Genomic DNA, 25,650 nt, shown 5'->3' with positions numbered 1-25,650 from the left:
CAAAATAGTACATTGGCCATACAAATCCCATGTCTAAGGAGTGAAAGATGCATGCTTCTGCGAGGTGAAATGAAGTTTACAAACACAAATCCAACCATCCTTCTAATGCACTATTTTCAGATTTTAGAAAACCTTCTAGATCTAACCCTAAGCCCCTAGATCGACAACCCTACACTCTACATCTAAGCCTCCAACCTGTAGATCTAAAACTCTGCACCTTAGATCTAAAACCCAACATCCATGAAATCTATACGTAAGAATGTTTCTCCTCCTCTCTTGTTTCTACGTTTTTTTCCCTTTTTTCTATCTCCAGCCATTGTGGTGGATTTCAAACCCCTTTGCCTCCAGCCCTTCGTGCCATATTGCATCCCTTTTTCTCTCCACCCCTTCGTGGTGAATTGCATTCCTTTTCTTTGCAATCAGCCCAATTTATGGTTGATCGCATATTTTTTCTTGTTGTATTGCTTTGTATTCATCTGTCCTTTCAACGATCAGAAATTCAATGGACAAATTGATTGTGACTTCATGAGAGAAATTGAATATATTATGAGATAATGTTATGATTAATAGCTTGTGCGATGCTAGCACATCCGGTCGAAATTCCATGATCGTTGATCGTCCTTTCAGAAATCTCCAAATTAACAATCAGAGGCGTCAGATCGCTGATCAGGCCGATCATATTGCTGAAGAGTACTATCATAAGGCCAATCATTCTGATCGGTAGGATATTAAAGTGGCTCTTAGATCGATGGACCTCGTCGATCCTGGACAAATGAAGGAAATTGGAGATCGTTCGGATGATTTCACTATTGCCTCGTCCATCCGATGACATCAAAGTGGGCCACTGCTCACTTTAGCAAGATGAAAATGACAACTAGTCAAGTTAGTTAAGAAAACTAGTTTCCAGTCTGAACACCTTAGGTGTTTCTAGTGTGAACACCCAATGTGTTTTCAGTATGAACACCCAAAGTGTTTCCACTGTGAATACCCAAGGTGTTTCTAATATAAACACCCAAAGGGTTTCTAGTGTGAAAACACAAGGTGTTTCCTGTGTAAAAACCCAAAGGGTTTCCAATGTGAACACCCAAAGTGTTCTAGTGTGAAAACATAAAGTGTTTCAAGTGTGAAAGTTGGAAACAAGGAAACTAGTTCCAATGTGAACACCCAAGGTTAAGTAAGACTTGTGTGTGTGAAAGCTGAAAAATCTCTCTTTTTGTCTATAGGCTATTTATTATGTATGACGTGTGTGTGTGTGTGTGAAAGCTGGAAAATATGTCTATGTCTGTAGGCTATTTATTGTTGTAAACAGGTTCCACCTCTATAAAAGGACCATAAACCTCAATGAAGTGCATTCCACTTTGAGTTATAATTTCTTTCTTTTGGAGAAGTATCTTCTTATCTTGTTCTTCTGGGAAGAAGTGCATAGGTTTTCTTAATGAAAACTTATCATTCACTTTGAGTTTTTTTCATCCATGTTGTATGTAGGTTACCTCTTGCTTTGATGCAAGTTTAACCACTGAAGCAACCCCTTCTCTGTTTCGTTATTGTACCTTCACCCAATACCGTCTCTAAGTTCATGCAAACGACCACCCTTATCTACCATCTTCTACCTCTTGAAAATCAAATCAAAGCCTTTAGCTCCTTCGCCCTTTTCCAAACCAAAACAATCTACTACCCTTCTCACCACTATCATCTCCGTACCTAGCCCTCACCAAACCCCTCCAAACCAAAACCATCTACTATAAGAGCATATAACTATACAATAAGAAATAATTCAAAGACTTCAAGTTCTAGGGACACAGATCTCATAAGGTACCAGAGCAATATAGAAAATGAATCGCCTGAAATTCAACTATCATCATCGACAAACACCAAGCCTAAATACAAGCAAAACCATACCTAAATACAACCAAAAGAAAACACCACTGAGAGATTAATGAGTTATGCTATATCAAACACTAGAAACCTTGGGATTGAGCCTCTAGCTCAATGGCTTAAAGATTTGTTCTTCAAACTAGAGGTCAGAGGTTTGATCCCAGCTTACCTACCAAAACAAAAAAAACACTAGAAACCAGAGATGCAAACAATATTGCTGCCATTTGAGATACATCAAACTTATCCATTCAGCAAGAATTCCGAGCAGTACTAGCCTGTGATTCATTCCTACAAGTTATAAATTGCCAAAGAATAAGAAGAACCTGCCCGTAATGACGACATCAAACTTCTCCAGCCAATCATAGTTGCAAGGGGAACTACCGTTCAAACTTTGGCCTCCACAAAGAAAATTCATCACGATATTTGTGTAGTCCCACAAGCTGCACCAGATAAACAACAGAAACTCTACTTTCAGCTAGTACAACAAAAAGATAACACAAGAAACAATCGGTGGAGAACCCAAATCCAGTTTCACTAGTATCATAACAAAGAAAAACAGCCACTATCAAGCCCATGTATAAGAGAAAAATAATCAAATGGATCAAACTTGGCATCCACAGGAAATAAAAAGGTCATATAAAGATGCCCACTGATTTAACTGTAGGTTGCTGTGAGCCTGTGACATTGGGAGTCAAGTGTTTGATTTGGCATAACTCAAAAAGAATGATTTCTCGATTCGCCAAAATATTTTAATCAATTATTAAATTTTATTTTTTTACATAATAATATAATAATAACAAGTAATATATTGAAATTTTTAATAGGTAAGTAGATATAATGTAAAAAGAATGATTTGTTGATTCTCCAAAATATTTTAATCAATTATTAAATTTTAATTTTTTAGATACAATTTTGTATTCCCATTTAAGAAACTAATTATTAAGATGGCAGTAATTGTAAAGTTGTGATAGTAGTATTCAGAGAGAGAAAAACTGTTTAAAAGAGGCATAAAAGTGTCTAAGCAGATCTTGACACATTGGAATTAGGGACGTGTCCGACACGGGTTCTTTGCCCATTTAGAAGAATCCATATAACATGCTGCAGCAAAAGAAATTATTTAGAACCCAGCCACAAGGGAAGAAAAAAGAATAGGTGGGGAGCATGTGTTCAACAAGAAAAAAACATTCAACTGATGGCTCATCAGGAGTGTCGTATACCACCCAAATCTCCCTCTTTAGACAAATCTTAACCCTCAAAAAACAGAGAGATCTCCCCGCTGAATGCGAATATTTGGCATCCATCATTTTAACCACTCACTTGCAGATCGCCAATTAAGGGTAAGGATCGTCTATAGGTAAGACTTTGGGGGCACACCGGCATGGTCTATCCAAGATGCGGCTTAGCAAACGAATGGTTTGGAAGATTGAACATGTGGCCCCCGATTCTAAATTTCTACCTTTGCCCACCTTATTTTTCTTTGGGAAAATAAGGCTGAAGACCATATATTTCCTAATATTTTACAAGGTTTTATGGGATTACTAGAGCACTTATTTGGGTTACAACATTAACATAAAGTAAATCCCTTCTTCACATTATTTACAGGCATTATAGGTGCATGCCTTTTATGCTTCACAGTTGCTGTTTAAGTTACGTTCAATAAGAATTGGAAAAAATGAGTGATATGACTACCTTCAGGTATGCATAGGAAATCTTTAGAATAGATCCGAGAAATTTGAGCATTCAGCAGTCATATTAGTTTATAGGGGAAGTAATAGCAGGTACCTAGAATGTCAAGCTTGCCTTACTCAAGAGAAGACTAACAACAAATGCTCCTAACCCACAAATATAACAACAATGGAGGATGATAAGACCATATTATAATCATAGTTCTAAATTTCCACTGAAACTGACATAAAAGACCTAAATGTTTCTGTTTCCATCCCCATCGAAACGTTCCCGAAACCGGAATGCATACCGAAACCAAAACCGTAAGTGCATTAGTTGTATACTAAAGCAATATATGTATATGGTACATAATTATATTTATATGAATTGCATGTGAAATGTGGTGCATGCATTATGTATAAATATTTATATGAATTACATGTGACAAGTGGTATGTACTAAATTACCAGATATGCGTGACAATGGATGTCACTAAGTGTCGATGTTATTAAACAAGGGAGATATCAATATGAATCTAGAGCACATCATCCATATAAATGGATCCTTCCATTCCAAAATTCTTTTATGTGAAAAGAAATGCATGAAAGAAAATATGGTACCTGTTTGTCACCAAGAATGTCGCACGACCAGAATCTCGAAGCATTTTAAGCATTGGGACGATTGATAGATCCTCATTGATATACCTTAATAAATGCACAATGGTCAAAACTCAAGGAGTACATAATAACATAAATAGTAAAAAATGGTAGAGTTTATAATTCTTCAAGAAGAAAATTAAAATTATATAACCTTTCACAATTTAGTTGAATGATGATTTATGATTGGAAATGAAGCATTTCTTTTCTAGATTTTTTTTTTTTTTGTAAGAAGGCAGCCAAATTTATTAAGAAAAATAGAAAGGACTGAGATAGTCAATACAAAGTGGGTAAAAGAACAATTGAGCAAATACAAAGCAAGGACAAGTTAAGGGGGTGGGGAGAATAATAAAGCGCCAAAGACTCTTTTCTAGCAATTATACAGATGTTTTTGTATTTCCTTACTTCTTGCTATATTTTATTTATTTTTTAAAAATTTATTTAGAGAATCAGAAATTTCTCATGAGGCTTACGCATCGCACCATCTCTGAAAACACTACTATACACTAGGCATATGATCCTGTACAAGTAGCAACTTTCTGATCTTCCACTTTAACAACAAATTCTTTTACTTTTCTGACATGTGTGCGCGCACACACAAACACACATGATTCAGTTCATTCATTTAAAATTTCAAGGATTAAAAAATGTGCGGGTCATCTTATTCTTGTAAACATAATGGGAAAATAGGAATCTGAGAGCACCAAGGGTTTGATTCTTGAAAAGACCATACTTTGTTACTATTCAGAAATTTAATCAACTTTTCTTCATATAAAACTTAAAACAAAAGTTAACAATTTCAGTACTTACTTTCCAGGATTCTTTGCAACCATTTGCTTCAAAGTTCCATCACGATGGCATAAGTCAACTGCAGCTCGAACATCTCTATACATACGACTATAGCTGCGAGTGGAGAGTATAATGTCTCTTAATTGCAATTCAAAAAATAAATATAGCATGTTCTAGAAGTAGAAAATATAAGGACATAAAACAAGCAGATTAAGCAATGTCTAGGATCTGAAAATGTTCAATCTTGCTCCCAATAACAATTCTTCCTTAAGTTCTGGAGTCATTGGATTAGCAATTGAAAGTGTCTCAGAGCTTTTCATTGCTTATAGAAGTGCTGTCATTGCATACATTCCAAGATGGCAGCGGGCGAGCATTTCCATTGATTTGTTGGGCCACCACAAGTTTAGTAAATCATTGCCAGTCCAACCATGATTGATCTTAAACCTTTCGACCACTTTTAGGGTTCCCATGAAAAGATTAGCCTTTAAGACTGTTTGCAGGCCTTGACAAAGGAATTAGGAGTTGGCACCATTCTATCACGGTGGGACTGTAACAACAGCTGGCAATGGGGATGCATGGCAGCCCAACAGATCAACAGCACCAATCAGCAAACATATGCACCGCTTGTAAGGTGAGGGTCTGAGGACTGCCCCAAAAATATAGGAACGGTGGTCATCCATGTAGTAGAACCCTTTATATAATAGTTGACCTTAGTAGATGTCAAAGAATAATGTATATTGTCTTGTATTAAGTACCCGGGGGCACTTTTTGTCTTTTTCTTTTAATAATAATCATATATATATGTTAGTCGACCTAATTGGAGGTAGACTAACACATCTTTTCTCCCTAAACTGAACGTCGTAATCTCTCTCCCTGCGGTTTTTATTTCTCTCTGTTTTAGACATGCTGTGACATGGTATAAGAGCATGCAACTGATGCTCTTTCCCGTCCTAGCACCAGACGAGCAGATCTGAAAGGAAGGTATTGGTTCCATCTACAAATCAAAACTAATCACTTCTCTAGTTTTTCATTTCTAAATCAGATATGATCTCCTTTTTCATCCTTTTTTCCATTTTTCCCTTTTTTGGTGTTAATCCAAAGTCTGGAATGATCGTCTTGAAACAGATCTGACGGTTTCTCTTCTTTTAATCTTTTCTTTTCTCTCTAAATCAGATCCGATCAGACCCCTGTTTATATCAGATTTGATCACAACCACAAAGATCTCTTACTTTTCTCTTTCATGTGCAACAACCATAATGGTCAGTTACTGTACTTGTGCCAGTGGAGACTAAATATCTTGTTTCATCTCCCGATGATGATGACTCTCTTATCGTTGGTTGTTCTGTCCTCGGACTCCCAATGCCCAGAGGCAGCTCCGTACGTACTTTAAGTTTTAGTAACTTTGGTCCAGAGTTGTGACTCCTCCCCAAACTTCCATAACCACTTTCCCGGAAGAGCTTGATTCGCTTACTTTATCTTTCTAAATCCCAAACCTCCCCCTTTATAGATTTGCATACTTCCTCCCAACAAACCAGGGGGATTCCTCTCTTTTCTTGAAACCCCAGGCTGAATTCTGATTAAATTTCAGTAAAAGGATAATCTCTGGCTGGTGACACCATTCCATCCATGCATAAAGTTTACTCACGCCTACAATGTGTTGGGGTGTTTATCTCCACATTGGATTTTATCACAGCAAAGGAATCTTCTGCTCGTGTATCTACAAATTATGACCATGGGTGTGGTCCTGCTTGGTGGCAAGGATAGAGATTCAGGGGGAGGCCGAGGTAGAGAGGTATTCAGAAATGTGTTCAGTGTGGCAGAACAAATCATACTATGGATAAGTGTTGGGAGAAGTTTGGAAAGCCAGAGTGGGTGATGGGGATCGACGTCCCTTGCGAGTTTATTCTCGGCAGGGCCGCCCTCGAGGAGCCCTGTAGAGTTCTTTCTATTATTATTTGGGCCCAAAGGGACCTTTTTAATATTATTAGATATTATTGGTGGTTGTTTTAGCCATTTCTGCTATTATTAGGGGTTGCTTTAGTCATTAAGTTGTTTTAGTCTTTTAGGAAGTCTTATTTTAGTAAGATTCTATTTCTTTGATTGTTAATTGCCTATTAATAGGCTAAACTACATATTATTATGCACTTTTGCATGTCATACAATTGAATTGAGTGAGTTCTTCTTCCCCTCTTGAGTTCTTCTCCATCTGTCCCCCAATTCTTCTCTCCCTTTTCTACTACTTCTTCTTCTTCTTTCTTCTTCTATTTCTTCTTCAACAGCCTTCTTCTTCCATTGCGTATTCTGCCACTCCTGCTAACTCGATACCTCTGCTTTTTCATTCTCCCAACCATCTTCATATATCATTGATTCTCGGGCATCCTCACACATGATTGGTGAGTCCAGTATTTTCTCCTTGTTTTCTAAGTCAGCACCTAATACTTCTATTACACTCGCTGATGGATCTCACTCTAGAGTCTTTGGGCAGGGAATGGTCCATCTTACTACATGTCTTTCTCTTTCCCACGTCTTATCTGTCTCAAAATTTCCTTTTAACGTGTTTTTAGATAGTCAGTAAACTCATTCTGTAAAATTAATTGTACCCTTTAATCCCTCTCATTGTGGTTTCCAGTATTTATAGATGAAGAAGAGGGGTATAGGGCTTGAACATAACAGATTGTATTACCTGGATGGGTCTCTTCACTCCTCCACTAGTCTGTTTTCATCTACATCTCCTCTACAATCGCATTCTCGTCTTGGGCATCCATACTTGGAAAAGTTGCGGCAAATGGTTCCATCTCTTTATCCTATTTCTGTTCTTGAGCGTGAGTCGCGTCAAGTGTCAACTTGGGAGGCACCACCGTTCTTTCTTCCATACTTGTGTTGAGAAGAAGAGTTGTGCACCTTTCTCATGAGTCGATTCTTATATTTGGGGTCCATATCATGTGTCTAGCCTATTGGTTTTCAGTATTTTGTTACATTCGTAGATGACACGTTACAGATGACTTGGGTGTTTTTACTTAAGTATCGTACTGAATTTATTCCTGTATTCATAGTACTTCATATAGAAATAAAGGTTCAATTTGATAAAAATAATTGTATTTTATGATCTTGCAATGTGATGCATAGCAAGAGCGGAAGCAAATTCTGAACTGGAAATCAGATCTTTTGATATGGTGTTCTGTTCATATCTCTGTGAAGTGCAGTTTGATCTCTAACTTGAAACCAATTCACTATATTCAAATTGGGTTAAGCATATTCAACTTCAAATCTTTCAGTAGAGCTGATGATGACCGAAACTGAACTTCAGTTCAGATCGCATTTTCCGGAGAAAACTTCTATAGTAGCTTAATGAAACTAAAAACACAAACTACAAAAATGGATGGAATGCTATCAGTGATGAGAAACCCAAATTGTTAATTCATCTTTTGAGAAAAAAATACATTTTGAGAAATACAGTTTTGAACATGACTACTAATAGTACCTTCGCAAGGACTATGCAACTTAAACATGTAAATAGATGCAAGCATAACACAACAACAAGAACACATGTCCAGACAAAGATATATATATATATATATATATATATATATATATAGAGAGAGAGAGAGAGAGAGAGAGAGAAAACATTTCCTACACACTTGTGTAGGTAAGTTACCTACGCACTACCTTAAAATACAGTGGGGGCCCACATTGTTTGGGTGATCCAAACAATTCATTTGAATGGTCCTCACATAGATAGGGTGTCCACAAAAAATCAGATCCATAGGATCATCCCAACCCTACGATTTGTGGAGGTAAAATGGACGTGTATAAACCTTCACAAATTAGTCCATTTTTTGCCTCCATAGTTTGAATGGTTAGGATGATCCTATGGATCTGATTTTTTGTTGACACCCTATCTATGTGAGGACCATTCAAATGAATTGTTTGGATCACCCAAACAATGTGGGCCCCCACTGTATTTTAAGGTAGTGCGTAGGTAACTTACCTACACAAGTGTGTAGGAAATGTTCTCTCATATTATATATATATATATATATATATATATATATATATATATATATATATATATATATATATATATATATATCTTTTACAGAAAAATAAACATTTGCCTAAACACAAAATTTAAAATACATAATGAGTAAATATATCCAAGTATAGATAAATAAATAAAATAATGCACACGCGCACATACACACATATTTCTCTACATATATATAAATATATATTTCTACAAAATATTGAAGGTATCACTATCTCCAGACTCATGGTCAAGCACATATGTACAGCCTATTAAATTTTTTTTAAATCATAGGCTATTAATTATTATTAAAATCATATACGGCCAAAGAAAAGAAGGTTAATGCAAACATGCAGTTTTGAACAATGAGAAACCTAATCCCACAATAAGGAGATCCGAAACTTTGACATAAAGAGTTAGTCAAGACATCACCCCGTAGTTAAATCATAAAGAAGGTTGTTAGAGAAATGTATATTTTGACCTTTCAAAAAAAATAGAGAAATGTATATTTTTCAACAATATGAAATCTATATCAGATCCAGGAACTATACAAAAACAGTGATACCTAAAACCACAACATAAACAGCCAAACAGGTGTGTGTAAAAGTCTATCCAAGAAGAGGATAAAATATAAAAGGAGCATAGATAATATCAAACAACATTGAAAAGATGAAATTTATGAAGGTTAATAAGCAACTCGTGAGTCCAAACGGTGATATTTTTAAGAAGCAAAATCTAAAATTAAATCAAAGGATAGCTTAAGTAACTTGCTATTTCCATTTTCCTAAACAAATTGGCATGCATTTTTTGCGGTAGCCTGAACCTTTCACTTGTCAACATATAGTGGGACCTTGAAATCACAAGGAATCATGGCACTCAGATGGAAATCTGAGACTACTAGCTGCATCTACTAGCTGCATCAGGAATGGGAAAGACCCGCTACTACATTTATATTGGTAAGATAAACTGCATACAAAACTAGCAAAAAAAAAAAAAAACAAATCCTAATCTTTATCAAATGCATTAAGCGTTAATTTTCAATCCCAATTTACTCGGGGATTTCATAACTTAGCAACCACTCATAGGAAAACATATCATGAAATGAAAAGCATGTTAATTATGAAGGCATTGGGTTTCCTGTAATCTACAAGAAAGCGTGGAGAAGAAAAGGAAAAAGAGAAACAAGCAGAAAATGATCAGTATTCCACCAGGATTTACATCTACCCCTCACATTGGTGGAAGTAATGGGATACCTGCGAAATACTGAACATTCCCTTAAAAGAAAATTACCACTACACAGTTTTCTCTTAACATCAAAGAAACAGAAAAATATAAATAATTCCATCAAAGCACAAAAGGGGGTCAAAATCTTACTCAGCACCATCAGGAACTTTTCTGGGATAACTATCTTTGAAGTCAACAAGCTGGGCAAATAGGTAGGCTTCAGCCAGTGAGAAAAGAGTATCAATAAGAGCATAGTCAGGCTCATCAAAAGAATCCCGTAACAAGGTGTTCCCATAAGTTGCAATTTTATCTTCCTTGGACATCTCCCTAAAGCCATGGTAGGCTACTTTTACGTATTTGTGCCTATCCATCTGTAAAACAAGCAGACTTCAGTTGTAAATTTTGCACTCGAGGAATTGAAGCAGTGAAAAAGAGTAAAAGAAAAAAATTGAAAAAAACATCAAGTTAGTGAAGTAAAAAAATTACAATTACAAAATAATTGAGTTCAATAAACAACAAAACAATATCAATAAAAAAAAACAACAAAACAAATCATTCTAAAGATCAAGTGATCTCAGAAAAGAAAATCAATGTCTGCCGGCCAAAAAATAATTAATAAAGTACATAAAAGTTGTATCTCTTTTAATATTACTCTATGACAGCTCATAACTAATTCTTAAGGTATCAGGTACGTGCACCAGTTAACTAACTATAAAGGAAAGAGAAATGAAGGCTATTAAGAATGGAAAAAGGAAAAAATATGATAAGATAAGCAGAAAGGCCACATCAAAAATGCCACCCAAATATCACACTAAAAATTCGTTGTGACAAATCATAGCATACTTGCTGTTGGAGTTAACAAGGTTTTGCTAAGTTAATCAAGGGCAGTTTAACCTTATGTTTATTTTCTACAAAATGTGTTTTACAAGTTCCCTCATTCTGCAGAGCATTGCTGTCATCAATTCTAATACCGCAGAGATTATGGCACTTAAGGAGGGCATTGGGTCGACTGTGTCAATCTGGGGGGTGAACTGGGAGTTTGCAAGGTTAATTTGGGAAAGGTTGGGGTAGAGAATATGGAGCAAAAATGTTGCAAATAAAAGGTGATCTGTACATGAGCGTTGCGTGCTGGGCTTGGTGCCTTGATTGACCGTAGTGGCCGAGAGGAGAGAGAGAGAGCTAGAGTGAGGGAAAGAAGGGATGATCACAACCAACGTAAAGAGAGGGGAAAAAGTGGAGAAAACCTTATCAAGAGAGGGACAAGAAAGGGGGAGAAAAAAAAAGATGGGAAAGGTAGAGAGGAAGAAAGAAGGAAAGAGGGGATCCCAACGTCGGGGAAGGGTAGGTCTTCTTTTCGATTTCAATAATTAGGTTGAAAGGGAGTTGCTTAAGGGTATTATATGGGAGAGGATTAGTTTTAAGGGGTGGGCCATAGGGTTTTGGCCAGTAGGATAAAAGATTAGGAATAGAAGGGGTTTAGAAGGTTTAAGTGATGGGCCATGGGGCAGCCAATAAAAAATAAATGGGGTTTAAAAGCTTAAGTGGTGGGCCATGGAGGAGGCCAACAACGTTATAAGGTACTTTAAGTGGGCTTGGGCTTGGGCTTGGGCTTGGGCTTGGGTTTTGAGTAGTGGGCTATGGGTAATAAGCAAATAAATTGGTTCATAAGTTGATTTGGACATCCCCCAACATCTAGGAGTATTAAAACATGAAATGTAAGTCTAAATAAACCCTCAATAAAATAAATGAATGAAATAAGAAATCCTAATAATAGATCACATCAGTTCCCCCAACGTCAAAAGAACTCGATTCCGTCGAGTAGAAGTATGCAACGTGCTAAAACATGTCCTCGCGAAGTCGCCATAAGTAGACCTCATCCAGCTGCAAACACTCGATTTGAGAACGTGTTTGCCAGTGAACTATGTATCTACAATGAAATCCTATGCGAATCTCCATCATCCGAACGTCCATGTCGTAAACTCCATAAGGTAACAAAGCGATGGTGGTAAGTGTTAATAGCAAACACACCATACAATTCCTTGTAGAGCTTGTTGCCTATTTCATAACTTCCTCGTATAGCTTGTTGCCTGTTTCACACATGCCTTCTATATAGTCTGTTACTTATTTACGCTCTTATTCTCTTCATTTGATTTCCCCTAATCAAGGGATTGTATACTTGTAATATCTATAAATATGTAACTCATTGTACACAGAAAGATAGAGAATACATACACTTCTTCTCCGATTGCTCAGGTTTGAACAGTAAAATCCGGCAAATCTCCAAGATGGGGATGACGATAGACCAAGTTTGCCGGAGAGGGAATCGAAAGCAAAAATCGAAACGGGAATCGAAGGCTCCCGGGATGGTCCGAAGAGGGAATCGTGAAGTCACCAGAGAGTCGCCGAGGAATTGTGTCGGGGAATCGCTAGGGAGTTGGGCATCGCCATGGAATCTCCGGGGAATCGCGTTTCACATAACATTAAACCGCGGTTCCCAAAAGTATGAATCGTGTTTCCGGGGAATCATAAACCGCGATTCCCAAAAGTGGGAATCGGGTTTCTGGCAAATCCGAATAAGGATTCTCAGTTTTGGAGGATTTGAGAAGATTCCCATTTCGGATTTGAGAACCCAGGAATCGAGGTTCCCCACTCCAAGGGAAGAATCATGCTTCCTTGCGATAGACTCAAATCGTGAACCGACCACATTGAAGGAATGTCGTAACTAGATCCTCCATGCTATAGATGTGATCGCTCCGATGATGATCAATGATCAACGGTCGCCTCATTCCTCGCAATACTCGGTCGCATCTCTCGATGTGCCTCCTCGATGTAGTGGATGAAAGTGTCGGCGTTAGCACTGCACTTCCCAAAATAAAATATAAGGATATGGTTTAGGAGGTGTGGAATGGGATGGATACAAATTGTCTAAAAGTAACGGATAATGGAACTATAGTCTATAATATGTAAACTCTACTATGATAGAATTAAGGTCCATTGATTATGCTTCTTCACAGCCAAGCATCTCAACAATCCCTTGACTTGTGATTGATCACTTTTGTTTGTCCATCTGATCGTGAGTAGTATTTGTTAAAAAAATTGAAATATAACCACTATTATGCTCTATAGAATTCTCCATAAATGACTTGGGAATAACCTAACCACCAAAGTGGCATAAAAGGAGACATTTCAGAGAACCTATCAATAACAATGATGGAATCAATTGTAAAGATGTAGAAATGAGCTCAAACCTCCTAACAGACTGACTTGCCATGCACTGGGTCACACAAATTATCCCTGCATGACCCCCATCAATTGCGGTTTCATCATGCTTTCCCTTATGAGATTATCCATCCATCCCCTCATGTGGAACACTTATATCATAGGGACCATTTTCTCCTTTAAGGTCAGCACTTTTGTTCTATTACTCAAAAATTAAAATAGAGTTTTGGTACAAAACTCTTAAACAATTAGGTTGAAAAAAAAAAAAAAAACTATAAGAGGACATAGGATGCAGTTTTGATCTGTTGACTGATGCTACAATCAATGTTTTTTTTGTTGATTTAAGTAGAAGTAAAAAAGAATAGTCATTAGACCTTCCTATTAGAGTTTTAAGCAAAACAAAATGAGAAACAATGAAATTTTGGGGTTTGAGTTGCCTAAGAAAGTCATGGGATAATAACACCATGTTTCGGAAAAGACGCTGTGAGAGGATAACTTTTTAGTAATTAAAAATTTTAAAAAAAGGAGAGATAAGAAATTGTTAGTATTAGAAATGAGATTAGGGATAGAAGAGCGAATGAAGAAGAGGAGTATACTACAACAACAACTAAAAAGTACAATAAAAGACCAAGGTTGCAGGATTCGTCCCCTGGCATGTGGATTCGCGGTTCCGGGAACGCGAATCCGATTTGGGATTCGTGGAGATTCCCCAGAATATGGGATTCGGGAATTGGATTCACCGAAAACGCCATTCCAGGTAATGGGAATCGTAGGTTAGCCCTCGCCGGAAATGCGGTTTTTAATTTATAAAATGCTTATACAGCTTTTCTCTTTCCGGGCCGATCCGAGTCACTTGATCCGGTTATATTTTGTAGACTTGTTGATCAAGTTCGCCAACGTGCAAATCTAGCTCCTACTGTCTTGGCCGAACTTTTTGATAGCCTAGATAATGCTTGTCGATCTCCTGGATCTGACTTCTTGGGAAGTTCCATCATTCTTTATGTAAGTATTAGAAGGTTTATAAAAACTGCTTGAATGATGTGCTTGGTTATGGATAATTATTCTTGCCTTTTTTTTTATTTAGGTTTGGTTAGTGGACAGATTACGAATTTTGGCTCCACCAACTTTGACGACCCTGGACAAGGAGTTTTAATACTAGGGAAGTGTTGGTTTCATTCGATGATCCTGCCAGTTGGGCTATATGGCTTGAGGGTTGCAAAAGTACGGACATTGAATGGACTCTCCCATGGTCACCCATTTGCTCTGTAGTACTTGAGACTTCTGGTCGGAAGTGCATTCGAATAATGGGTTTCGAGAGCACTTCCTTTTACTTGCCTCAGTGGACTCTTCGACGATACTATGGAGCCCAACATCACATAGCGATGATGGATGTTTCGGTAGCGGACTCCTTTCGGCCTCAACCCTTGAAGATGAGGACAGTGAATGCGATTGATAGAGATTGGAATTGGCAAACCATCGACACCCTTGAGAAGGAGAAAAACACCTACACCCTTGGAGAGGTGAACGACTATTTTTGGGAATGGTTTGATACTGGTGAGGTAAGTGGTGCTTCTGGGAGCGGTGCGAGGGGGTGATTCATTTGTATTTCTCTATTTGATGTTGTATTTTGTTGAACGGGTATCGGGTCTATGTAATAGTTAATTATGCTTTTGTATTTATTTAATTCTCAAATATTGCTTATGTAATGGGTAGTTAACTTAATTGTTCAATTATTGCTCCATGTCATTTCTTATCTTTGTAATGTTTCATGTAGTTTTATATTTTGATGAAAGATAAATAGCACACACTCTCAAGTACAACATACTTGCATTTTGGATTGCAGTACGTCCCTCACGAACGTAGTGCAAAGCATAATGTGCTATGTCCAATGCAAAATACCCCCAGGAATTTTCACGTAAGACGGTCCATTGGATAATCCAATGAATTCGACACTGTGCCACGAGAAACCCACCCTGAGCCTACCCCTGCAAAATACCTCCGAGAATTTCCACGTATGACGGTCTGTTGGATAATCCAATGGATTCGACACTGCGCCACGGAAAACCCTAAGCCTACCCCTCCGGGAATTCCCACGTAAGACAGTCTGTTAGATAATCCAATGGATTCGACATTGCGCCAGGGGAAACCCAACCCTGAGCCTACCCCCGCATACCCTTACATGCATTTAAGACACTCACAGTAGAAAACATCTATCATACTTAGCCAAATATTTTACAATTTGATTTTGTCAGAGGCAATTGAAAAAAGATGGACGAGACTGTCGACCAAGAATTTCAAGGCCATGGAGGTGTAGGTGATGACAGTTTTTGAAGGGGACTTAGAATACCTCTACGATGAAGAAGAATATGTAGAAGAAACTTATGATGACGACGTAGTGTTGAGTCCGAACGCAAGGTCGCCGACAGTTTTATGGTCACACAGTCAAAGGAAGGAAAGCTGGCCAAGAACATAGGGGAACAAAAGTGGCAATGTAAGCATTGTAAGAAGGTGTACACTGAGACTTATACAAGGGTGCACGCACACCTTATGGGGCACCAAGAGGTCAACGTCAAGGACAAGGAATAGTCTATTGCACTCAAGTTGCAAAAGACAAAGTATTACAAGAGCATATCAAAAGACAAGTTCAACGAGCAGAGAATTTACCCGAGAGAGTGCCACTGAAGAAATCACGGTTAGACGTGCTTGGCATGTCTTCCAGCTCTAATGAGACTTCTTAAGTAAGGTTACTGAATCACCAATTGGCAAGTCTTTTAAAGCAAAGGATAGAGACAATGTTGACCATAAAGTACTGCAATTTTTGGCCGCCAATGGGATTCCTTTTAAAATCCTCCGATGTTCATATTTTCAAGAAATGATAAATGCTGCCAATTGTGTGCCTGGATACAAGTTGTTTTCTTATGAGAGAGCAATAACAACTTTATTGGACCATGAGAAAGAGAATGTGACCAGAGATTTAGGTGTTCTAAGAGAAAAATGGCTTGAACATGGGCTTTCAATTGTTTCTGATGGATGGACAAACGTGAAGAACAAAGCCTTGATTAATGTACTCGCATCGAATATGTTCGGTTCGCTGTTTCTCTATGCGCATGACTTCTATGCCGTGGAGAAATCAGGGAAAAATATTGCAAAGTTTTTGTTAGAAGCCATTCAAGAAGTAGGGCTTTTTAATGTTGTGCAAGTGGTGACAGATAATGCAGCCAATTTGCAAGCTTGTTGGGACACATATTTTGGTCTCCTTGTGTGGTTCACACATTAAATCTGATATTCAAAAACTTGGCCAAACATAAACACTTAACTTAGATTGGAGAGACTTACCGTTCCTGGAAGGATGTCGTCAAATACATTACCAATCATTCGCGGACTCTTGCTATATTTAGAAGCAATTCGAAGTTTGAGTTGCTGAAAGTTGCGAAGACTAGATTTGCAAGGCACCAAATCTCTTTCGGACATTTCACCAAACAGTTGGTGGGCACCTTGAAGAACAACGCAAAAGACATAGAAGACAACGAATCTACAGGGGAAAGGACAAAGATTAGGATGGAGAGGATGGGGGAAGAGTGATGTAGGTTGGGGAAGAAAATAAGGAGAAGAAGAAGAAGAGAAGTAGAAGAGAAGAAATTTAGGGAAGAAAGAAGCACTCAATTAGTCTCAATTCAATTAATCATTCCAAGTTAATCATAAAAGCTGTAGCATGGCCTATATATAGGCTTCTAACTATCCCTAAAAGAAAGAATTTGCTTACTTGAGAATTCTTAAAAGACTAAAACACCCTAAAGACTAAAATAACCCTAATAAATCAACTATGCCCCAAAATACCCCTAATAACACTAAAAATAACAAAAAGATCCCTAAGGGGCACAAATAATAATAAAAAGATCTCTAAGGGGCTCCTAGAGGGCGGCCCCGCCGCAAATAAACTCACAAGGGACGTCGAACTCCATCAAAGAGACTCAAAACATGAAAGAAAGAAAGGATTTAAAACATTAAGAGATGTGAAAGAAAGTAGAAAGAACCCAACAAGGGTATGGACTTAGAGAAGAATGAGATTTTGTGATGGAGAATAAAAAAAAAGGAAAGATATTTTCGAAAGATTTGGGGGAGACATTTTAGGAATTTATTTTTTTTCTTTGTGATTTGTGGCAACTCCAAAAACAAGAAAATGGAAAAAAGAAAAAAGAAATATGCGTGAGAGAGAGTTGTGAGTAAGAGAGAGAATACCGAGAGAGAAAGATTAGGGAGATCTGAGGAGAGATTTTCGAAAAAAAATAAAAGAGGAAACAACACCTTGCGCATAAAGGCAAAGAGAGATACGAGAGATGAGAGAGAGAATGGTGTGGAGATGATAGACTCTTCTTCTTTCCTTCTACCCATTCCCAAAGGATCTTTGCTCTGATATCATGTTAAAAATGAGATTAGGGTTAGAAGAGAAGAAGAAAAAGAGGAGTAGAGAAGATGGGAAGTCTCCACTAGGGAGCTCCTCGTGAATATGATGCATATATAGGCCCAAATAGGGCAACAATGTACAATGACTACAATACCCTCTATCTAACAAGTAATGGCTAAACTACCCCTAATACATGCTATTCAATAGTTAGAAAAATATAAGAAACCATTATATCAACCAACCTTAGAAAAAAGACATTTTATTTTTGAACGCCAACGAGCAAAGAGGCACATTTTAATACTTAACAAATCTACCTTAGGCATGATATTAGCTCTTGATGGGCCTAATTAATATCAACTTTAGTGCAAAACATCAATGAAACTAACCAATCATCACACCAAATGCTATCTAGAAATATTACAAATAAAAATACAACAAAAACCCCCAAAAAACCAAATAAAACCTAAAGCATGGTATCTCTTTCATATACACCACTTTGACAAAGGTAAAAACTTCTCCATTTAGCAGCCAAAGACCCTCCCTTAGTATAGAATGCTTCGGAACTCAAAAGTAGTACGGAAAAATTAAGAAAAACATTGTGCAGATGTCTTGTATTCTTCATCATCTGGGAGGATTAATGTGCACAACAGTGACGCTAATCGTACTAAGCAGATAGCTCGTTGGGGGTGCAGGGGAGCAACGCGCCCCCTGCGCAGAAGAAAATTTTATTTTTGGATTGATTCTCTTGGGGTATTTTGGGAATTCTTAATGTAGTGGGCATTCGTGCATTTTTATTTCTCCATACGTTTGGGGGTAAAAAGACATAAAATGCCCTTAGAACAGTTATAAAATGGGCTAAAAAGGCTATAATAGGAAAACCCCAAAAAATACTTTAATCTGGAATTTCTAAAAATTTTGGAAAAAAAAATTAAAATTTGTGTTTCGTTTGAAATAGACTGGTACAAAACAAATTTCTGACTGGGACATTTTGTTCCTTATTAGTGTACCAAGTTCCCTACTGGTACAAAATGTTTCATCCTTTCAGATGACACGAAACAAAATTGATAAATAAGATTAGAGGTGATTTCCAGTTTTACTTCCTAAAAACATCCATACTCTTCCCCTTCTTCATTTTCATCGTTTCGTTTGAACCCGCCATTAATATGTCCTTGTGAAAACATGTTTTCACCGTCTTGAGAAACACTTCTTCTTCCTAATAGAACTCCCAGTCCATCTACCAACTCTTTCTCTTTTGAGACTAGAATAACATTTTTTCTTGAAAACTAGGTTACTAGTTTCTAAATATGTGTCATTCATTGTTTTTCTTCATTCATTTTTCCACCCAGCTTCTTTTTGTGTCTTATCACAGTCATCTTCTTCTTAATAATTGATGATAACAATCAATAAACTGCTCGGATTTACAATATTGGTTTAAACTTAAAGGAATTACTCCAAGGTATCTTCACTTGATTGTGGGCCTCCTTCATCCTTCAGATGATCAAGGGAGAATAGGCTGGCCACTGTGGGTCAGTTAAGTAATTCTTCGACTCCGGACAACACAAGGTTTAGTTTGAATACGGAAAATAATTGGTCTATAATCCATGTGTATTGCGCCCTTTTTAATTATTATATAGCAGGGGCCTTAATGTGATGTTGGAATGTCTTATGTCATCAGTCATCTTCTAATTCATGTACTTCTATTGCAAAAGGTCCTTCCCATCTATGATAGGTTTACATTTTACTATCATTAGAAAAGAAGAAGAAAATGCTTTGCAGATTGTTCCTTAAACTAGCACAATGTAACCAAACATAAGCATGTTACAAATGCGAAAAACTAACCTTTAAGATGTTGCCTCTCTTTTTATCAAGAACTAAACCCCTGACCATGTATTTCCAATCAAATGCCCATTCCAGCAACTGCAGAAAAATCAAAGTGAATGTCTATATCAACTTACTAACAATTGCTTCACCATGTGCTAGCCACACAACAAACAGTAATAATCTGATTCTGAACGTTAAACTCAATGCAAGAGAAACAATGATGGAATTAGTGTCACGTAGTATAAGATTGGTTGGTGTCAAGCTAGCAAAAGAAAAGAATAAAGAGACATGCATTTGCCCATATCGGTGTACTACTAAGCACATTTTGACTTAACCACAGTTTTCACATGGAATCTAAATCCTAAAGAGACAAAAGAGAAACTGTAACAGTGATATATATGTCAATAGAGAATTTTATGGCTTCCAGTCATATTTTTCCAAAGAAAAAAGAACCATTCATTTGCTGGGCCTCATCGTGAATAGCCCATGCCCAGAATCTTTTCCTCAAATGATTCTAGCCATCTGATTGGTGACTGCAGATGGAAGATAAAGAAAATAAAAGCCCACGGTCCATATTCAGCACGAAATCTACATGGAAAGGAGAATTGGGATCATCAAAAGAGGAAGTATGGTTCATCCATAATGGGCCACACTAGTAAAAGGCTTGAAACAATGGAAAAGTGGTCCTTGTACTATTTCCCATCCTTATTCTTTGGAAAAATACGACTCCATAAAACTCTTTTCAAATATGGTATCTGTATGAACAATGGTCTGATTGTTCTGCAGTCTCAGCCAGAACAAGTCAATCAAGTGAGCAGTTATGTGTGTTTGATAATCAGAATAACCTTAATACTTATCACAAGATTGAGCAGAGTAACCTCTCAAAAAAAAAAAGATTGAGCAGAGCAAGTGATAAACTCAAGTGTGCAGAATAGGATTTGGATTGAAACCACAGGAGGATTATAGATTCTGAAATTCTTCAAATCACTATCACTGACCAATGTTTCAAATAGCAAAGGCCATTGCAGAGGATTCTCATACAGTAGGTATTTTCACATGTTAAACTAAGAAGCTCCGCAAAGTTAGGCCCTGTTCGTTTGAGATTGTGCCAACCAATTGGGAGGTCCAAACCTATTATTGGACTCAGAATTAAACATAATTTTGAGTCCAATAATTGGTTTAGGGCTCACAATTGGTTGTTACAATCTCAAACAAACAGGGCCTTAATATGCCAGGAAAAAGTTCAGTCCGATAATCAGATAAGATAGTGTCTTCTTCATTGTATGCATCTGCTTTACTAGAGATCTGGGGCTTCAATGCAATCAAGTCTTATCTATCACTTCTTTCTTTCTTTTATTATTTGTTAGGTAATTTGGGATTGAACCCAAGAACTCAGGCCTGGACAACAGAAAATGTGTTCCAGGCTCGGCTATTGATTACTGAAGTTCCATAGACATGCTGTAAATGCAACTTAAGATAAGAAGTTAACAATCGAGGTGGTCAATTATAGACTGTCAAGATTGACAAGAAATCATAAAAAGGCTAGTCCCAATAAAGGACAATTTAATCCATGAGGAAGTAGGGCATAAAGGAAGTTTACATCATTAGTATGCAACAACCCTCATAAAGCAAATATCGGTACAATGCACATTGAGCAGATCAAAATGTACACAAACCTCAGGGGGGTATCCCAAATTATAAACCAGCTTTCTGATTGTGCCATCATATGCCAAGGATTCAAATGTTTCAGGCATGTATTGTGCCAAGGTATAATCCATATCAAACCCCACTGCAACAATGTTCTTCATATTTAAAGATCTGTTGCAAAATATTTGTTTCCCAATAGCAATTTTACGGCCCCATGTTGGAGATGACCAAATACAGCGTTCCTGACCACCAGCATTACAAGTGGGCTGCTGAAACTGCAATTGTTTGTTGTCTGACCCCGTTCCATCCATTGTATAACTCAAATAAAACTGATTAACACCTGAAGATCATTACATATGTTATTAGACCATACAGGGGCTACAGTTCTACGTACATCTCATGTCAGAGATAGATCTCTTGTGTGGACTATTATATCACAAAGAACGTACAAAATCAAAGTTAAAATACACCAAACATTTGAACAGGAAATAAACTTCTAGTACAACAAGTCCAATAATATTGATCCTTGACAGATGAAGACTGCAAAAAAAATAAAATAAAGGCGGCCCAGTGCACGAGGTTCCCGCCGTTGCGGGGTCTGGGGAGGGCTAGATGTACGCAGCCTAACCCCTGCTTTGCAGAGAGGCTGTTTCCGTGACTCGAACCCGTGACTGCCAGGTCACAATGGAGCAACCTTATGGTTTGCATCACCCAAACAATTTGGGCCCCCACTATATATATATATGGGGAAACGTTTTCTGTGCGATACCTCAGATAACTTATCTGAGCAAGAGCTCAAAAAATCATGTGGGCTCACATTGTTTGGATGATCCAAAGCATTCATTTGATAGGCCCTTGCATAGATAGGGTGTGCCCAAAAAATCAGATCCATAGGATCATCCTAACCCTTCGATTTTTGGAGGTTAAAAATGGACAGATTGGTGGAGGTTTATACACATCCACTTTAACCTCCACAAATCGAAGGGATAGGAATATCCTGTGAAGCAGATTTTTTGTGCACACTCTATCTATCATTGGACTATCCAAATGACTGCTTTGGATCATCCAAACAATGTGGGCCCATATGTTTTTTTGAGCTCTTGCTCAGATAACTTTAGTTATCTGAGGTATCGCGCAGAAAATGTTTCCCCTATATATATATATATATATATATATATATATATATATATAGAGAGAGAGAGAGAGAGAGAGAGGAAATGGTTTGTGAGCAGCTACGCAGATAAGCTTATCTTAGTAGAGCTCACAAACCATGGGGGGGCACATTTTTTGGGGGATCCAAAGCATTCATTTGGAAGGCCCTTCCATGGATAGGGTGTGTACCAAAAATCAGCCTTATAGGATCATCCTAACCCTGCCATTTGTGGAGGGGGAAAATGGGCAAAAACATGGACACACAGTGTCTGTCCATTTTCCCCTCCACCTTTGATTGGGTTAGGATGTCCTATAGAGCTGATTTTTGGTACACACCCTATTAACGGAAGGGCCTTCCAAATGAATGCTTTGGGTCCTCCCAAAAATGTGGCCCCCCTATGGTTTGTGAGCTCTACTCAGATAAGCTTATCTGGTTAACAGAGTTTATGCCCATTGATATCCATGACAGGGCATTCAACTAGTCAGCATGGTAGAAGAATATATGTTTTTTCTCTGGAGTATCTTGATGCATAAAATGAATATGCACACTGATAAAATTAAATTGAAAAAAAATCCAGAGTTCAAAGATCCTATTTGCAATAGCAACACCTTAGTAATTAACAGTTGACCAGTAAAAGTAGCTTTTCTTCTTTTGAAGCTAACAATAATTATAATAATAGAAAAGTAAAGCAAAATACGGACAGGCCCAACAACATAAATAGAAAATGATAAAAACAGAAAAGTAAGGGCGACACAAAAATATATTGCTTCACGTCACTGCAAAAGAAAACTCAAATGTCAAAAGTGGTAGGAATTGGCCTACAACTAATCCATATCTATCAACTCCTTTCCCTTGCAAGATTACCCTCCACCTCATTTGCACTCCTCAAACCTCTCTTAAAAGAACACTCATTCTTTACCAAGTTCCGCCTCCTCCATAATTGCATTAGCGAGTCTTTATGAACCTGAGCAAGGCTTTGATGGCCACGCAATCACAATTGTCATCGCCCCCCACACAAAAATAGCCCACAAGTCCTTCCTCGAAAATTAAAAGGTTAGATAAGAGTGTCATAAGCTCATCCTGATTGGAAGCTCAGCCTGATTGAAATACTTGGTACCAAGTGAGATGAGAATACATTCACAACCTAACTCAAAGTATTGCTAAAGTCTCTCCAAACACCTGCCATCTCAGATTACCCCTAGAGCATCCATGAAATTGTTTTTCATCGTATATAGGGAGAGGACTGCCCACATAGCTACCACCTGCTCCAGGGATGGGAATGGCTCATGGGTATTAATTTCCAATTCTGTAGCATGTTCTCCACAGTCAAGCCCCAAAAAGCTTTCATTGTCAATACCCGATATATGATAATTAAGAAATTTGCAAGGGGATTGATATTTCTCTTCAAGAATTCTCTTGTTCCTCTCGTCATGTACAAAGACAGTATAAAACTTCATACAGGTTTATCCATCAAAGAATCTAACATTTCTCCCAAACAGCAATTTCACCAGCCAGCAGAAAGATCACTTTCCAATGATGGTAGCGCTAAAGATGCATTGAAATTTGAAACATTCAAAAACACTGCCCAAATTCGAACACAGCCTCTTAACCTGCATGGGATCTTTACCAAGTAAAGTTTCCAAGAAACAACACTTTATGCAACTTACCTTCAAGCCCCTATCTCTTGATGTTCCTTTCTGACTTGAAGAATCCTTCCAAATTTGCTCCCAGAGTAGTAGTCCCAGAATCCAATTCTCCTCCCAAAACAATGAACCAACTTTCTGTGATTTCAAGCTACATAAATCAGAAGCAGCAACCAAAACTAGGCAGAATAAACACAAGGTAAAAAAGAAAAAAGAAGATCCAGAATATAAAAACACCAACGCATCCACGTGTGATCTCGTAAACGATGACAGATACTAGACCGAAATCCAAATTTATAAATCCACCTAATACCATGAAGATCAGTAATTAACCAAAATTCAAGCAGAGAATCATGGTGGGAGCTAAAAGGGTTGAAATTTCACACTCTTCCCGAGCATGAAGGTGAAAGAGCGAGGCCACCAACTTTCCGCCATTTCAACTAAGCTCGGAGCTAAAAAGTTGAAGCTAAAAACAGAATATTATAACATGAAGAAAGGCACGAAAAATCCAGAGAAGGGTAACAGTAGTGCCTGAGGAAGATTAAATTTCTTAATCTTGAGAGAGAGAAGTGACAACAGGTAAGGTGAGAAGAATATAAACCTCCTCCTCTAGTGCTTCCGCGGCTTCGAATTGTTGTGGAGGCGGGAAGGAGATGGTGGCGTCCGGAAGAAGAATGTGGTGGGAGGATGGAGGAAGTAAAGGCAATTGGGGAAGAGGAAGGCGAAGAGGGTTGGAGAGAGAGAAATGAAGAGCAAAAGGAAAGATGCCTCCTTGGAATCCGCATGGTGTGCTGCTGCTTAAATAGGCATCTGGGGACGGTGAGTGGGAGTGGATAGGGGGAATCGGGTCCTCCAACTCTAGTTGCTGCACTTGCAGGCGACATTCATCTATTCCCGAATAACAAGATCAAATAATAAATGCTCCTCCTCCTCCTCCTCCTCCTCCTCCTCCTCCTCCTCCTCTTCCATTTTCTTTATTTCTTTTGCAATTTGGAAAATAAAACAACACCCGATGCCGCTTCGTTTTCTGTCACCCACTTGCAGCCTGTCTCTCGACGGGAAAGATAGGAGAGATAATACTAGTTAGTGCTCTTCTCGCTGCTTTCCCAACAACGGTAAAACGGCCAGCTAAAGGGGAAGAAAATGGCGAAGAGGAACGAACGGGCTAAGACCACTCATCTTGAGATTCTATCGGATTCGGGTTGGGGCTATTCTTGAGTCTGACCCATTAGAATCCCTACGTTCAAGAAACTCTCTCATCTACCAGCTAGCCCATTTTCGACCCAATGGGCCTCTAACATGGGCCCCAAAGTAAATCCACAATTGATAGATTCTTGAGTCTTGACCATCAAATTGTGGTGCTATTTGTAAATGGTGACAAACGTGGTGCAATTTGAGAAAATTGATTGCACTGCCCAATGACACACAACTTGTGACGCTACTCTCTACAGCATGGATGTGGATAAAGGAATGAAGTGAGGGAATCTTGCGAATAATGCCTTTCTCCACTTCCCCGAGCAAGAGAGAGA

General features: G+C 38.0%; 1 protein-coding gene across 1 annotated transcript in view; it reads right to left on the bottom strand.

The window, feature by feature from the left end:
* Positions 1-25,347, bottom strand: part of LOC143875611 (HAD-superfamily hydrolase, subfamily IG, 5'-nucleotidase) — a 50,256-nt gene extending 24,909 nt beyond the window's left edge. The window contains exons 1-8 of the mRNA XM_077377221.1: positions 25,065-25,347; positions 24,723-25,031; positions 21,355-21,665; positions 19,697-19,774; positions 10,384-10,604; positions 5,007-5,099; positions 4,161-4,244; positions 2,199-2,315 (exon numbers count right to left, since the gene is read on the bottom strand). Of these exons, the coding sequence (XP_077233336.1) occupies positions 2,199-2,315; positions 4,161-4,244; positions 5,007-5,099; positions 10,384-10,604; positions 19,697-19,774; positions 21,355-21,665; positions 24,723-25,005 (1,187 nt within the window). The 5' untranslated portion in view covers positions 25,006-25,031; positions 25,065-25,347. The remainder of the gene's footprint in view (positions 1-2,198; positions 2,316-4,160; positions 4,245-5,006; positions 5,100-10,383; positions 10,605-19,696; positions 19,775-21,354; positions 21,666-24,722; positions 25,032-25,064) is intronic.
* Between the last annotated feature and the right edge of the window lie 303 nt (positions 25,348-25,650).

Source organism: Tasmannia lanceolata, unplaced genomic scaffold, assembly GCF_043159265.1.
Source record: "Tasmannia lanceolata isolate RefF3 unplaced genomic scaffold, GAP_Taslan_0.1 ptg000004l, whole genome shotgun sequence".
Lineage (NCBI taxonomy): Eukaryota > Viridiplantae > Streptophyta > Magnoliopsida > Canellales > Winteraceae > Tasmannia > Tasmannia lanceolata.
This window is presented reverse-complemented; position numbering and strand designations above follow the sequence as displayed.